Source organism: Plectropomus leopardus, chromosome 8 (assembly GCF_008729295.1).
Source record: "Plectropomus leopardus isolate mb chromosome 8, YSFRI_Pleo_2.0, whole genome shotgun sequence".
Taxonomy (NCBI): Eukaryota; Metazoa; Chordata; class Actinopteri; order Perciformes; family Serranidae; genus Plectropomus; species Plectropomus leopardus.
In genome coordinates this window covers 14078907-14096425 of record NC_056470.1, presented here as the reverse complement: position 1 = coordinate 14096425, position 17519 = coordinate 14078907, and the positions used below count along the sequence as shown (strand labels likewise).

The 17519-nt window shown below is 39.5% G+C and overlaps 1 protein-coding gene across 4 annotated transcripts in view; it reads right to left on the bottom strand.

Annotated features, from left to right (window-relative positions):
* Positions 1–17519, bottom strand: part of si:dkey-178k16.1 (band 4.1-like protein 1) — a 56669-nt gene that overhangs the window by 21418 nt on the left and 17732 nt on the right. For all 4 annotated transcript variants that reach the window (XM_042491771.1, XM_042491772.1, XM_042491773.1 and 1 more), the window contains exons 2-6: positions 13365–13453; positions 12888–13037; positions 5007–5111; positions 3593–3635; positions 2134–2209 (exon numbers count right to left, since the gene is read on the bottom strand). In XM_042491771.1, coding sequence (XP_042347705.1) covers positions 2134–2209; positions 3593–3635; positions 5007–5111; positions 12888–13037; positions 13365–13436 — 446 coding nt within the window. In that variant the 5' untranslated portion in view covers positions 13437–13453. The remainder of the gene's footprint in view (positions 1–2133; positions 2210–3592; positions 3636–5006; positions 5112–12887; positions 13038–13364; positions 13454–17519) is intronic.

Sequence of the window (17519 nt, the reverse complement as noted above, 5' to 3'; positions counted from 1 at the left end):
GTTCAATTTTCTGTGTTTTCCGTATCCATTAAAAGCTTTTAGAGAGTTGTTTCACTACTAATCAGTGAAGAAAATGTGGCAGTGGGACACACGTGCAACAAAAGAGAGGAACGGGGAGCACAGTATTGTTTCATAGCTCACTTTCAACTGGTCGGATTTTAGCATTCAGGTGGATGATGACAAGGTGGAGGATGTGGATCGCAGTCCCACAGACAGCAAGAGACAGTGTGAAGACAGAGAGGGAGGACAGCTCAGCTCTGTCATGCAGCTGCAGTGCCAAATGCAAAACATGGGGAGAAACTGGTGACAGCCAGATAGGTACCTCCAGTCGGGAGAAGCAAGGGAGGAAATGTGTCGTATGTTTTCTCGTATTGCAAGTTTTCGCAATGAATAGCACAATAAAATGCACTGGACTCAATGTGCAAGGGCCCTTATACTGTGCATGTGTGTGTTTGTTGTTGTTTTTTGATCATGATTTTAATACTTGGTCCTAACCTAATCCTGAAAATATTCCATAAACTCAGTATACATGTCTGCATGAAGTACATACATTCTAGACAAAAGTCTAGGAACAAAAACAGACATTGCTTGTACCAGCCTATCTTGAACAAAGATCATGTGCCACAGATTTGATTTGTTGACTGTTCTAAGATAAACTGATTTTTATTTAGGTATTTAAGTGTCCTGCTCCACATGTCGTCCAGCCCTTATGGACTAATGACACACTAAACCAAAAGAAAGACAGTCACATAATTGTTCATAATGTTCACAAATACAGACAGGTCTTGTGATCAAGGTTTGATATGCCACCAGCAGCTGGTTTCAGTTGAACAAAATGTTGCTAGTAGCAACCACTACTGGCAGTTCTAAGTTTAACTGACATCATTACTTCCAGCCTCTGGTCAGAAATGTTTTTCAATCTTGAAACCCATCGGCTATAGATCTGGCGATGATAAACCAGGGGCAACAGCTGATATTTCTGGGGTGCCAGTGTAGCCAGCAGATATTCAAGCCAAAAATTTTCAGTGCAACAGTCATTTTGGCTAATCACCATGTGATATCTACATATGAATGCAGATATTTAAAAAAAAAAGAAAAAGAAAAAGAAGAAAAAGAAAAAGAAAAAGAAAAAGAAAAAAAACGAACAAAAAGCTAAACCATTGGGGTGCCCGTTAGCTCAGTGGATGGTGTGGATGCCCGATGTACAAGGGCTGTTTTTCTTGCTGCAGGTCGCTAGGGGTTCGCTTCCAGCTTGTGGCCCTTTGCTGCATGTCATCCCCGCTCTCTAATCCTTTCGTCTAATAAAGGCAAAAATGCAAAAAAAAAAAAAAAAAGGAAAAAAAAAGCTAAATCATCATGACACAAAAGCCAGTGGGTTCCAAGATTGCATTTCAGCCTGTGCATTCTGTATAATATGATCTTCACACTGACTGTTTACCTGGTGCTCAAAAATGATTGGTCACCATGTCTCGGACTACAAATGAAAACCACAACATTTCTGAAACCAGGAACTTGTACCATTGCCTACAGATTCTGCATGCTTGTGCCTTTTTTGTTTATAGAAATTACAAATGTTTTCACAGACATTCTTTACTCCTTAAATGCAGTTGTTGGAGCTAGGCATTACTCAATATGTTGCTATAACATTCTATGTTATGGACTACGCTGTGGATTCCTGTTTGTTCCTGTCTGAACATTAATAATGTTGTGTGTAATAGTACGTTGAGTTATTACTGATGACACTGTTTTTTTCCTGGCATTTTAATGTGACAGGTAGTTAGTCTATATTGTGAGTCAAGTATCCTTGATATTGTAGTGTACCAATTAATTCTTTCAAGATATTTTGTTTAACTACTATTGTTTATAACATCTCATCATTTTAATATTTGTGATCACTCTGAATGAAATTTTCACAGTTTCACAATTGCGTCCAAATACTATTTAACCAAATGTCTACTTTTATTAAAAATGTGTTAAACTTGCATCATCGGGTGCCTTACCTGTTAGGTTATTTATATAAATCCTGCCAAACTGAAATGTCCACAGGATTACTCGACAATTCAGCTTTAGTGAACCAAAACAAACAGGGTTTTTAACTGTGAGTAGTGTTGTTGTTTTGATATCAGCTCCTACCTGGTGATGTCTTCAATGAGCACAGACGGGTCTGGAGGATAGAACTTGACAGAAAATCCAAAGATCCAGGAACCAACTGAGGACAAACCACAAGCAAGGTTGTTTTACAAAAGAGCTACATGTCTGTTGATTTGTATGACCACATGTGTATGTATGGGTATGAATAAGGCAAGTTTCGGACACATTTCAGACTGAAGACCACTTACAGTTTGTCCAACTAGGGACAAAAGCAATCTTGCCCTAATGGGGGAAATCCTGCCACGCAGTTGTATGCCTCCACACACCAGTCAAGCTGCACTTAAAATTTACATTGTTGTCTGTGAAAACATGGATGCTACACACACATATTTCCCCTGGAAGCACAGAAGATCTGTACAAACAGCACTGTTTCAAAGGGGGCATCCAAGATTAGTGTCACAAATATCTCCCGTTCTGTTCCTGACTATTTTTTCAGAATATTATAATGTCACACTTGACCTCTGACCTCTTGGATATAAAATGTCAGAACTTTGTCAACATTTAGCATGGGAATTCTTGATTTATGGCCAAAGACATGTTTTATGAGGTCACAGTGACCTCCAAGTGGACATCTGTGCCAAATTTAAGAAAACTGCCTCAAAGCCATCTTGAGATATTGTGTTCCTGATAATCACAATTGCAAGGTCACAGTGACCCCAACCTTTGATCACCAAATTCTAATCAGCTTAATCTATAGATATCACGTTCACAAGAATAATACAGACAAAGGTGACTTTTACCTTTGATCTTTGACCATCAAAATAGGATCAGTTCATTCTTCAGGAGCAAATTCAAGAAAAAAAAATCCCTCACAGCATTCTTGAGGTAATGCGTTAACGAAAATGGGACAGATGCAAGATCACAGTCACCTTGACCTTTCAGTTATGTCCACCAAAATCAAATCCGTTCATCCTTGAGTCTAAGTGAACATTTGTGCCAAATTTGAAAAAGTTCCCTAAAGGTTTTCTTAAGATTTTGCATTCACAAGTATTAGAGAGATGAGGTAACAGGGACCTTAACCTCTGACAGTCATAATCTAATCAGTTCATCCTTGAGTCCAACACGATGTTTCTGCAAAATTTGAAGAAATTCCCTCATGGCGTTCTTGAAATATCGCAATTACAAGAATGAGCGGACGGACAGACGTACGTATGGACAGATAACCTGAAAATATATTACCTCCAGCCTCGGCTAGTGCAAGCGTGGAGGTATAAAAAAGCCGATTTTGGGGTCAGTGGTGAAGGTTAGGGTTAAGTTAATATTGGGCTAGTGGATATGGTCAGGGTTAACATAAATCTCCAGGAAATGAATTTAAGTCTATGTAATTTCCCCAAAAGGGACCCAGTAAACATGTGTGTGTGTGTTTGTGTGTGTGTGTGTCTGAGAAAGAAAGAGAGAGAGAGTGTGAGTGAATGAGTGAGTGAATGTCTGCTGCACTTACCCCGAATTTGCTTCTTAATCTCTTTGGAGGGATCCAACCAATGCTGATAAGGAAAGAAAGAGACAATCCCCTTTGAGAAATTCAACCTCAGCAAAATCATCCATATTCACATTTTTAAAAGCCCTTTTAAGAACTCTACCTATCTCACCGGCTGCTCTCCCCCTTTCTAAATCTATTCCCTTGCTGAAGTTAAATATATTCACCCGACAAGAAAATGAATGAAGGCTTCTATAAACACTGAAAGCATCAATATTGGGGCTATAAATGACAGTTGAATCCAGCTCCCTTCGCTTAATGTCACGAGAGCTTTCATGGTGCACTGTAGACCCTGTGCACCATTTTTAAAAGGCCATTCTGTCTAATCACATTTTAGAAGGTTAAAGGCCATGTATGCCACTCTCAGGCTGTACGCAGTTAAGTAAGGTTAAAAGGGCAACCGGGGACTCGCTGCTTTATAACACCTGGAAAAACAGTCTGGATAAATGGGCCGCTTGGCTGAAAGACGAGGTGACATTTGCTCTGAAATCAGAGACAAAATCCAATCCAAAAAAAGTAAATGATCTATTAATAGCACGTAAAAAGAAACAGCAAATTTGCTGTCAACACGTATTTTTGGCTTTGGACTCTACAAAGCTATTCACAGCAGAAGGACCTAAATCACCCCCACATAATGTCAATAATGATTACAGAAGAGAAGATCTTCTGAGCAGAAGATCAAACCTAAAGTCTGTTCCACTTTAGATGATGTTACACAGTAAACAAGCATGAGCTGCAGAGTGCTTGCAAATCAATGGATCAAGAAACACATCATTAACAAATAAAAATGCACTACTTCCACAACAACTTTAAATCTGCTTCACCATTTTGTGCCAGACTTGTATCCAGTAAACAACAGATTAGATTTCTGAGGGCTCCTGTGTTCACTTAAATGCTTTATTACATGCTGTGTGTCAACTCCGCTTGTTAAAAATTCTATCATATAAAGTGTAGAAAAATAGAAATGTTACCACATGAGAGTATTTAATTTTATTTTATGGATAAGAACTTAATGAATGCTCAGCAAATAATGCATAAATCTAGACATCTAATAAACACCTAATGCACGCATACACCTAATCACTCTGTGTGTGTGTGTGTGTGTGTGTGTGTGTGTGTGTGTGTGTGTGTGTGTGGTCTCTCTAAGCCACATTTGGAAATTAATTTTGGACTTCACACCAGCTGATACAGGGTAGACCAGGACTGTTTTTCATTTGGTGCAATTTCGGCTGCATTTGGCTTAAGCAACAGAGGCTCAATTACGGCTCTCAGAAAGAGTAAAAATCTATTTATATTCCTCAAGTAAAATATCTTAATGCATGTGTGTGTGTGTGTGTGTGTGTATGTGTGTGTGTGTGTGTGTTGCTGTGTGTCTGACCTTGGCATTGTCCGTGTCCTGGAAAGTCAGGCCAAAGTAGTCCCTCTCCAGCAGGTTCAGATGGCCACACACCATGTCCAGCAGGGTCTGGCCCTTGGCAAATTTCTGTTACACACACACAAATATGTACACAAACATATAAGAACACACAGCGAGTGGGCAGGTGACACAGTGCAGGTTCAGGTTTTCTGAACATTGTGTACTGTGAAAAACAAAAAGATGAGGACAGCGTGTAATAATGCAATTCAATAAACATATGTAAGAATGCTAGGCATCTGCTGGCCAAGATCTTAAAGGAATACTTTACCCACAAAATAACCATTTGTATATCAATTAGTCAGGCTGTTTTACCTTAACTCCTAAGAAAACTGTTTTTCTTGTATGCCTCGACAAAACTGGCAAACACATTGATTTATTGATTGACTGAGGGCCACCAAACACAGTGACAATGCATGTGTTTGGGAAGTACTGATCACATGACTAGGTAAATAAGACTTGAATTATACTGCACGAGTTGCGCGAGTTTATAAACTGATGTTTTGATTTAGTTTTGCTGTCGTCAAACATGGACGCCTTTTGTTTGAATTCACTTAGAATTTGAATTTGTTTAAAAAAAGTTTCCAATATGGATTCTTTGTTCACTGTGGAGGCATGTTGAAAAAAAACAACTTTTTTTTAAACAAATTCACCTTAAAATGAGGTGAATAACTAATACACAAAAGGTAAATGGAGGGGTTAAGTATTCCTTTAAGAAAGACTCAATTCTAGAGAAACAGTGTGAAAAGAACCAGTTGAGTTTCTAGGGCTGTAAGCATTAACGCGTTAATTGCGATGCAAATAAGGTCCATACATAATGCAAAGTTAGTTTAAATTTTGGCAATGGAAAAATAGCATGGTCATTTCACAGGGGTCCCTTGACCTGTGACCTCAAGATATCTTAATGATAATGTGTTCTATGGGTACCCATGAGTCTCCCCACAAACATGCCCACTTTGTGCTAGTACCATGCAGTTTTTTGCCATCATTTGATTCCTTATCAAGACAATCTGGAAAGAATCACTTTACCTTGTCTGTATGGACTTCATCACTGTTTTGTAATGCATAATAATGAAATTGAAAAAATGCAATTAAAAAAATGCAATTATTCGCTTTTAACTATTGTAATGCTGTGATTATTTGTGATTTTAAAAATGATTAATTTGACAGCCCAATTTTTAATCCTTCATGAAAGACAAACACATTCGTTTTTTACTCCACTCAAATACTTAAAAGCACTTCAAACTAAACAGTGTGAAAGACTATTTTCTTGGTGAAATATTTCCTATTGTCTGCAATAGGTGCTAATGTTGCCAAATGCCATGCCCAATCGATCAATAACTCAATATATTTTGCCCTTTTACATGAGAGGCATGCAAGAAAAATGTTTTCTTCACATATTCAAGGTATCAGCATGACTAATTGATATACAAATAGCAATTTGCGGGTGAAGTATCCCTTTGAGCCTTATACAGCATATCTGTATGGGAACCTTTGTTGCGTGTCATGACCTTCTTTTTCTCCCCAGATTTCCTGTCTACATCTACACTATTTGCAAAATCTGAAAAAAAATCTTTATAGCTGTATATTATTATTATACTAGACAATAATATCCTATATTTATAGTATCTTTATTCTTTTTTTTATAACACAAAGGTGTGGGGGGAAAAAGGGGGGGCATAAAAATCCACCCTGACTGTGCTCTGAGAGAAGCATCCAATCTGTCCTCTCCCCTGTTGAGCAGGAGGAGCTACACTCTGTATGCCTATATAAGGGGAGGAAATGTATTTCGCATCAGTGGCATTTCAACAGACCACACCTATTTTCTTTCCAGCCCTTCAGGGCTGAAAACAAGGCCTCTGTGGGATGCACAGACGGCCCTGGCATAAAACTATCTCCACACACACATGCACAGACACAGAGAAGCACATACACACAGGAACACATGCGCCAGATTCATCTCCTAGGGAAACCTGGCTCCTATGGCGACAAAGCAACCAAGCAGCTGTTACCATGGAAACAGAAGTAATAGGTCCCTTCTGTATGTGCCCTCTCACTTTCTCTATCTCTGGTTACTACAAGGCCACCACAGAGCTTTGTTCAGCCCTTGTAGGAGAAGTCAGTAGCACAGTCAGCAAACGTTTTAAATATTTAAGAAAGACTAATTAATTAACCATTATAGAGTGATCTGTCTCTCAATCATATCAATAATAATTTATATCCTGCTGCACTGAGGCCACCATGGGCGAAGCAGTGAGAGAATAATGCTGATTAACAGGCAGAGGCTGCAGTCAGTGATTTTTTGGGGAGCGGCGCATACATTCGATTTTCTTACAAAATGAAATTGCAACACACATCTCAGGTGGTCCCCCAAGCATGGCAACCAATTCAGGAGTTGCTGATGGGATTTCGTTGTCGCTCCAATTGGCTCCAATCACATTTCTGTAACTAGTTCTGTGGGCTGATTGTGTTAGCAGCCATTTGGCGTAATCCTAGAAATCCATTTTGCTGATCGGCTCGCCCATGCAAACAAGATGAGGAGAGACAGTTTGTGTATGTGTGTATGTGTGTATGTGTATATGTGTGTGTGAGTGTGAGTGTGTGTCTGTGTGTGAATGGGTTAATGGCTGTTCTAAGAGAAAGTTAATCTTTCAAACTTAGTCACTTTAAGTGATGCAGGCAGAGGGATAGCACTTTGGAATCAAATAAGTAGAGAGAAAAACTGCAGAGACAAGTTAGCCTGAGTTGGTGATGCAAGACAATAGCACGGCTTTGTTCTCAGATACGGTTCTAAAACTTTACAGTTAGTTTAGGGAAACAAATGAAAAACAATCCCGCTAGTGACAGAACAACTCCAGCAGTTAAAGGAGTACTTTAGCAAGACTGTTTTTTACAATGGTAAAAAATTAAAGCAGCAGAGGTCAAGGTATCCTGATTTTGAATCCCTAGCATGGATGAACCTCACAAAATGCTGGACCTTCCCTTACATATCATTATATTATATATATTCATTGGACCTGCTGATAAATGCCAACATTTTTCAAATCCCACACACTCCGTTTTGAAAACAGGCCTTCTGTTATAAATATATAAATAAAATATAAGGCCTTAAACCCAAAACAAGATAACCTTGATGACATCGCCAGACTTCAGAAAGCTCCCTCCAGTGCAAAATAAAAACTTCCTTAACCTGTTTTCATAGGCTTTGTAGTACTCCTCATGATGAGTAATGCTCGGTTCAAAGTACACATCTTTAGCCCTGATTTTCTGCTCACCAACAGTTTTTGAAGCTCCATGAAAACAGCACCAGATCAGAGGAAAATCCGCATTGGCATGACACTCAAGTGTAACTTGTGAACTGTTCAAAGATGTGCGTGTTAGAGAAAAGACGGAGAGAAGGTAAGAGAAGGTGGAAGGTGAACTATTGCTCACAATGTTTCTGCAAGTTGTTAATATCTTGTAACATTTCCAAAAGATACTAAAATAAACCCATGATATTTGCAAGCACCTGCCTGGCAGGCGATTCAACCATCGGGCAGGTTGACCCGCGCATCACAGCACATAAGCCTAATCATCAGGTATACCTCCTGGTGAAATATCCTGAATCCTGTAGTATGTTCATCGTTCAGTCATGCTGTATGAAAACCACCATGACTTCAAGAATCCTGATTACAAGACAGCAAGTTGTGCATAGTATGAACAGTACAGTGATGACTTCATGTAATGGGAAATTAGCTTGAACTGAGCTTCAAGTGTAAAATAGGTAAAATGAAGCTTTAATAAAACAGCAGCCTTGAAAAACCCTGACACTGGCTTGACACTTTCTTGATATCACAGTCATGCCACTCTTTTAAGCACATTTTAGGTGAAGTAAACAAACAGTGTTGTTTTCACACTGGCTGCCGTGCTGGAAAAACATGTGAATGCCATAAACATTTAAATTGTAATACTTGATGTCCAAATATCTTCTGGTTTCAGAGTAATTTTATTAAAAGCTTTAATGACTCGTTCACCAAGAATGACTCGTGACCACTTGGAAAAATGCCTTTGTTCTGAAGTTCCTTAACAATAAATCTGTGAATTTTCAAGTCTCTTGAGCTTAAAGCACAGTATCAACAAGCTGGTTCTTAGGATGTGGAGCAAAGGCAGCCCTTCCACTAAACAGGTTGTGCTACAGTGGCAAGTATACATTCTTAACTTTCCCTCAGAAAGAGATTGAACTCAACTGAACCTTCAGAGGCTCAGGTCTGCAGCTGCTTGTGCACTGCAAGCGATGCTGTAGGGCAACGTGTTAGATCAGTGCTGTTAAAATGGGAAAGGATTAAGCAGAATATACTGTAGATAAACAGGTGCTCTCCTTCTTTAAGATTTTTCTAAAGGAGGCAGAGTATAGTCCCAGTGTCATAAATCTTTAAATTGCTTTTAACATGATAGCCACATGATAACATGAACGCCAAATTTATGGAAATGGCATTTTTTTCTTTTTGGATATAAGAATGCTGCGGTGGTTAACCAGAAGAAATGAATGAACCATGGAAATTAACATTAGTATTTCGGGGGTCTGACCTGCAGAGAAAATTATGTTCAGCCAAGGTATAAGTAGTTAAAATATGGGTACAACTGTCTCCTCAGATTTTAAGAAGACAGATGTTTCATTCAAGATGGTTTTTTGGGGAGAAGTAATAGCTAGAGTTTGTTGGTTTGAACACTCTTTGAATTAAAGGTGAACCACATAGGGTTCTTTGATTTGTACCAATAGTCGAACATTTTTTGGATATTGATAGAAGTTTTTTTAAAGGTTCCACCTGAAACCATTTTATAGGGTTCTACCTACAACTCAACATAAAGGATTAGAACCATCTAAAAAAGGTTCCACCCAGAACTCCTACGATACCCCCTTTCCACCATATCAGCTCTGCTTTTTGAACTTGTTCCATTCACCAGTTTTGCACATGGCCTTTGTAATCAAGGATGTGTCATTAATTGAGGGTGTTGCACAACACACAATGACAGTAATCAATAGTCGCAAAATTGCGGATCATATCGATTACCTGCAAACTCTTGTTATGTTGATACAGATGTTTGTTTGTTTGTTTGTTGTTTTTTTTTTATTTTATAAAACACATGCAGGCACATATGCTCATTATAGAGAACTGCATTGGGGAAAGAATGGAACCTTAGTCTGACAAAGTGATGTCTAATGTCTTATGTCTAAAAGTAAAGGCTGTGCAGTTCAGTTCCTTTTTTTTAAATAGTAGCTGTAGTTTAAGGACTGGACAAATGCACTGAGCTCAATCAATATGTCGTAAGCCAAACATCAATAAGAGGCTCTGGCTGCTTCCCTGTGTTTTTATCATCAGAGCACGCTTGCTCAGTGGACATCATGACAGTCATTAAAGCAATCATTTCACTGCATTCATCATTGTGTCCCCACTTTGCTTTTTTCCCCTTGCGCACACAGTAATGTACACACTCGCATACAAACTACAGTACACAAACAAACCACTCCTGGTATCTACGTCCTCTCCATCTTTTTCTTCACCTCCTCCCCCACTCTCTTCATCTTTTCCTCCTCCTCTTTTCTTCTTCCATTCTATTTTCTCCCCAGTCAAACATAAGAGTGCTCATCTGTCAACTGTATGGATTTCCCGTCAAAGCCCAATACCTCTAGTGTCACTGCCCAGGTGACATGAAGAGATGTGTGTGTGTGTGTGTGTGTGCGTGTGTGTGTGTGTGTGTGTGTGTGAGAGAGAGAGTGTGTGTGTGAAGGAGCACACTCGCGCATGCGTGCGTGTGTGTTTTTGCGTGCAAGACAGAGGGGGATGTGGGGGGTTGAGTTGAAGGAGAATGTGTGTGTGTGTGTGTGATGGCCCGGTCAGGACTCCTGACATATTTCTCCACTCGTAAGTATAATATGTGAGGTCACGTGAGAGGCAGTAAGCCATAAAAGGAATACAGTGACATGAATGAGGTTGAGCCAACAAGATCATTCCCGTCACACATCACACTCCATCAGCAGCAGCAGCCAATGGGGTTGGAGCGCCAGCTTTAATGTGATTCTCGGCAGCCCTGTGAATCCTGCCCAGGATCTCCCTCTGTTGTGGAGCACCCGCTTCGACACCCGTCACTCTGCCTCAACAGTCATTTCACTCCAGATTAATTTTCTGCAGCGCTTCGATTGTGATGAGCGTGTGGGCAGCTGTGAAATTCAAATAAACCAGGAGCTACGCCCGTCTGTTTACAAACACAAAAGGCTACAGAGTCACGATTCATGGAAGCCGGGGATTGCTCATCTGAGCCGTCCATCCCCCACAATGCAGAGCTTGTCTTACCTCACTCCACCCGTCACTCGCCCTCTCAGTGAGAATAGCAACAGAGCTGCATTTCCTGACTCAGGAGCGTGTATTACCGAGGGGGAATAAATTCCACTGAGGTGTACTGTGGTGTGGTGTGCTGAGTCAAGGGCTCTGTTCAAATGAGGGAGATTTACACCACGTTCTTAAAACGCTGTATTTCTGCTCAGCCTGCACAGCCAGATATGAAATTTAAGCCTTTGTGCATTTAAGCGTGGAGAAACAGCCAAACTGCTTTAATAGCACTGCAAAACATTTTCAATTCATTATTTCTAATTATGTTTCTGCCTGTTTGCAGAATTGAATCCCAGTGTTCTTTTCTTCAACTTATCGCTGCAGAAGGTTTTTTACCATCCTGTTTATATTCAACATTATCCCTGGAAAGATTTTATGAGCAGATTCATGCTAAAAAAAATAATAAAAAGGAAGCTAATTAATGCACTTTTCCATCCTTTACTTTATGAGAATATATGGTATTTCGGTTTATTTCATGTATTAATTTGGGAAACGTCACATTGTTCCTCACATATATTATGTTTTCATCTCCAGCTATTTTAACCCTTTAGTAAAGCAGACGCTTGAGTGATGCAAGCTCCATTAGTGTCTTGCTATAGTTTGCTTTTTGAGTCTGCATTTTTTGTAATCCATACACCAATTTTTCCATCTAGCTTAACACCAAGTGTGAAAACTTTCTGGGATGTTTTGATTTTTTGTTTTATAGAATTTCCAGTTAAAAATGCTCATAAAAACTGGTGGCCTGAAACCAGTTATAGGAAGGTTACTTTTGAAATGTAAAATGTAACTGGCTACTTATTACCCATTTTAAAATGTAATGAGTAATGTGACTATTCAGGTTGTTCTCATGCACTATTTGTATGTTTCTAAAGTAATACACCAAAATCTGTACATAATCCACAAAATCATGAACCAGTCCATGTCCAATTTGAAAAGTCCAAAAAACATAAGTGCATAAGCGTTGCTCTTAAATTTGTCCAAATGGTTTTGTTGACCTGTAGAGATTCAGAAAAATGCCAAAAGAAGGCATTTTTACATGGCAAAAAAGATGCAATCAGAATTAATTTTACAGTCTAAGAACTTTTTTACCAAAAAGAGTATATTTCGGTGCAACTGTTTTCTAATTACCCACATTGTGTATGCACAATTGTGGCAAGTACTGTTGAACAAGTTGTTAAGTCTTTAACAAGTCTTCAGCTGAACGAAAAAATCAGGCTGTAAAACATGGAGTTTGGGTACATTTCTACTGTTTACCTTTGTTTTCTATTTTTGGCTAACCTGTTGTCTTGGTTTAGATCTTAATTTTTGATTGCTCATGGGTTGCCTTGTCAGACTTCTTGGTGATGCCCCAGACTTCAGTAAATAACTTGGTAAGTAAAATATCATTATTGCTGACAGAAATAATATGAAAACTACAACACCTTTGCTTTCAGAAAAAAAAAACATAGTCATAGTCCTTTTGTACATTGTAGCATACCTCAACTCCTGCCTCATAGTCTGAGCCGTCGAGCAGAGTGACTTTGACAGGGACGGTCTTGGGCCGCTTGCTGCTTTTCTGGGGGGATTTGGAGGCTTTGCTGGGGGTCTTCTCTGAGCTATCATCCATGTCCCCCTGGTCCTCAGGAACCTGGGAGAGGGAAAACCCGTTCTCTGAGTGAGTGAGCTTCAATCACGGTACTTTGTCTTTCATTTAAATATTTCAATTCCGAGTCTCGGGGGGCATTATGTACTTGTCTTTCAAAGTGATTTAAATCCAAAATCTTTGATCGTGTGAGCCAATCATCAAATGCATGATGTAGTGAGCTGCTGCTCTAAGATGTTAAGATGTTAAGTTGCTGGCAAAGGCAGAGTGGGCTAGCTGCCTTGCATATCAAACACGCTGGAAGGCCCCTGAGTGATTGAGAGGCCCAAGTTAAATGATCTACAGCTGCTGTGAGTTCCGCAGCGCTCCCACCTGATTGGTTCTCCTGGCGTCACCCTCCATTGCGCTCTTCAATTCCCCAGCCAAAGCCGTCTCCGTTGTCATAGAAATGGATTGCAGTCCTAAAATCACACATAAACATATTCAGTCAACATCAACTATTTTCCTGTTCCAAAAAAACAGTGTTGAGTGTTTACTGCTGCTGTAAGTCCAATCTCCTGATGGACTTATGAGACATACGGGAAACCCTTTTCCATCTGCACACAGCAAACAAAGTCTACACTTAAACTGACACTTTGGTGTACTGAATGGCCTCTAAACAAATACCTGTCGCGACATCACATGCAATTTGTCTTTGCAACCAACATCTGTTATGTTGTATCTGTAATTATCCTGTACTGCCATGCAGACTGAGTGTCTTCCTCACACGCATGGTCACTGCATTGTGCATGAAGAGATGGTGGAAGAGAGAAAGAGGCAAGCTCAGTCGGTGCTGGCTCGCAGCCTCCCACAGGAGCACTCTGCATGAAGAGTGTTGGCTTCAGGACGCTCTACTCTCACACTAGAAAAGGAGATAGCATAAATTACATCAGCCAGCGAGCCCTGCGGCACAGCACAAGACAGCAGACACACCGAGATAGAGAATGAGAGAGAGAGAGAGAGAGAGAAAGAGAAGGGGAGACTACGAGAAAGGAGAGGGCACTGGGAACGTGACAACAATCTGAGGATGAGACAGGAGGAAGGAAAGAATAGCACAGAATAAAAGGCAGAGGTTATGAGGAGAGAGACACCAGGGGAAGGAAATAAGAAGGGCTACAAAGTGAGACACGCAACAATGCTGATGTAATATATTCAGCTGAGGTAGAGACAGATGAACCTTGTCATTTGAAGGTGACCACTGCTACAGCGAGCTGGTCTCCTGCACGGTGCTCTTTCTGTGAGTGACATCCAGTACAATAGCTGATATTCAGATTAGGTGGTACAGCTGAGAGAAACGAATTATCCAAGATAAAGCCCAGAGTCAATCTGTAGCTTAAGTTTGAAAAGCGAGCACGGGGTCACAATTTTAACATTACTTATATGTCAGCTGAAAATACTTCAAGATAATATGAGAAATTTTCTTCTGAATTACAGGGTGTTTAAATTCTACACTCAAGCCATTTCTAAGAGAGATTGGATTGTGATAAGTCAGCAGGGCGCAGAGTTATATGTGCTTTCTTTTTTCCAGCCAAAAATTCAAGGTGGAAATTGTGAAATTATGAGGTTGCTCCTTTCTTCAAGTATATTGTTTATCGTAAAATATCCCCATTTTTCAGCCTAAAGAGAGGCTGTGCGCAAGAAATGTAAACTGTGCTGCATAAAGTAACAGTTCCTTCTTAAGTAACTTTAAGAAATGTGTCAGCCTCGGGCGTGTGTAACATTGTTTAAAACCTACTTCATTAATGACTACCTATAAAGAGTGAAACAGCTTAAAAGCAATAAGGAGAACATGCTTTACACTTCATTTCACTACATTTCCAATTCACCAATTTCTCAGTTTTGACCCCAATTTCTCAGTTTTTTCCCCAATTTCCCAGTTTTGAGATCAATAAAGTATATCTATCTATCTATCTATTTTATTGCAAACTACACTTGAAAATTGTTGATTCAAAGTAATATCAACAGCTCTAAATATGTACCTATTCACACACACACACTGTGAAGATGTTTCTTGAAGCCTGAATATAAAAAAAAAACAAAGTGAAAACAGCATAAAATAAGGGAAGAGGTTAATGAAAGGAGAGGATTAGTGAGGAGGGGACATGGGAAGCTCTGATAAAAGTACAAAGCTTCCAGGGAAAGCTGTCATTAGGGAGGAGCAAAACAGAAGCTTAATTTGTCTAATAACGGCCAGTGAAGTGTTTGTAAACCAGGAAAAGATATGGTAGTATTTTTCCCCAAAGAAGAGTCCCTAATTAACTTTTTTTTCCCTCAACCAGCTGTCTGAACGCATCTCTCTGTGTTTACAATTTGGGAGGCTGGAACACAGCACGTCTCAGCTTTCATGATAGGTCAGCCTCCCTCTGCATAATGAAGCCGGATCAAAGAGTAGAGCAGTCTGGCACGAGGAAGGCTGCAGATGTCACACTCACACTGTGCAGTGTTCCTTCACAACTTTGAAGGGCCAGGGGGTTGGTTGATTAAGCTAATTAAGGGATAAAACCATATTTAATTTCAAAAGATATTCTCTTTGTGATTGCATATTTATTATATGCACAAATAGTTTTATGTATTGTCTCAGATTAAAGCTGTATGGAGATGAAGCAAGATTTCCAAAACAACTTTCCGTGTGAAAAATTGTCATACGAGTCATGTTTATGCAATGAGAAGATGTCAAAGTCAGACAAGGGAGGCAGCCAATTTACATGAATCCATCTATACAGTGATGAAGAGGTAGAATAGCTGTGAAACAAAACTTATACACCACATGGAGCTTGATATGGTATCTCTTCAAAAGCAATCAAAAATATCTAAAGGTCAAGCTGCAGATCCACAAGCTCAATTTTATCAATAATTATCATACTGACATTGTTGTATAAAAGTATGTTTTTTAAATGAATTATTCTAGAGAAATCATGATTAAAAAATAAATATAAGCACCATGGGCTCTTAATGGCAATGTCAGTCTGTTGGTCATCTGGTTCATCACTTTGATGTAAAAATACCTCCACAAAGAGGGACATATACTGACTTTGTCGATCCCATGACTTTACCTCTAGTGCAACCACAAGATTAACACTTGTTTTATTGGGAAATGCCTCAACAACCATCACATGAATTACAATGCAGATATTCTTGGTGTTCACTCAGAGTATGAATTGAAATGACTTGGTGATCCCTTATCATCTAGTGTCATCATTGGGGAAAAATTAAATTTGTCCAATACTTTGGTTTATGATGCAAAAACCTAAAATACTATGACATTCAAGCCTCAGCTGTTTGTTTTTACTACAAACTAGGGTGCAAGGGTGCACACAATGTTACCTGTCTCAGATACAGTCGTCAAACAACATATTTGGACCGGGACACATTGCATGCGTACAACAGTGTATCAGCAATCTCAACGAGCTTCTGTGACTTGCACACTTGTGGCATCCACATTGGTAGTGTTGTTGCTGCGGTGCTGCAGCAGAGCTGCCTGCTGACTACTGTAATTCCATGATTAAAAGTACATACTCAACTCATTTATGAAGCCATGCAAGCTGCTCCATTGTCAGCAACAGAGTCTTGCAAATATTTAACAGCAAAATGCTTTGTGTGAGGGAATTCTGTTGACAGAACAGGGTTTTAATTTTGAAATAGAAACAGGCAAGGTTGAGTCAAACAGATATATTTGATAAAGACATTAAAACAGTAGTAAAAGGTGGAATAATGCAAATATAATGATCAAAAGACAATTTTCACTGCCTATTTTTACCAAAAACGAAAAACCAGCAGGTTCTGCAATGCACACGCGCTGCTCACGCAGGTAGTGTGGCCTGGGTGTTACAGTCCCTGATACACTAACTCAACTCACATACCTGAAAGGGGTGTAACGAAACATCAATCTGGATCGATAGATACATTGATTGAGTAATCAACCAATTGGCAACAGACGTCAATGTGACATCAAAAAGACATTAGACTCTTACATCAGACAGATGTTAAATTTTGGTGAGTATGAAAGTCAGGTTGACGACATTTTCAGAGTCTAACAATGTTGCAATTCAGACAATGGCATGCAGCCAAAAAAAAAACAAAAAACGACAATGGTGACATTTACTGATATCGTCTCATATCATATATCATATAATATCACATTGTGCTGGAACTTATGATTAGCATCTCTAATTGCTAGACATTGTAAGATTTGTATTTTTTTAGACTGAGTGCATGTTAGTAACAGATGTAAAAGGGTGTGTGCCTCAAAAGATGGCACTACCATCTCACAGGGTGTCACATTTCCTAAACCTGCTAATATCAGCATGTTAACATCATCATTGTGAGCATGTCAGCATTCTGATATTAGCATTTATCTCAAAGCACAACTATGCCCATCAGCCCCACAGAGCTGTGAGTAGATTTTTAGTCTTGTTTAATTGTAGAGTGTAGAGTGGCAAACTTTCCTACATGCAACAGAGCCAAGGGAAGCTTGCCACAGGTCGACCG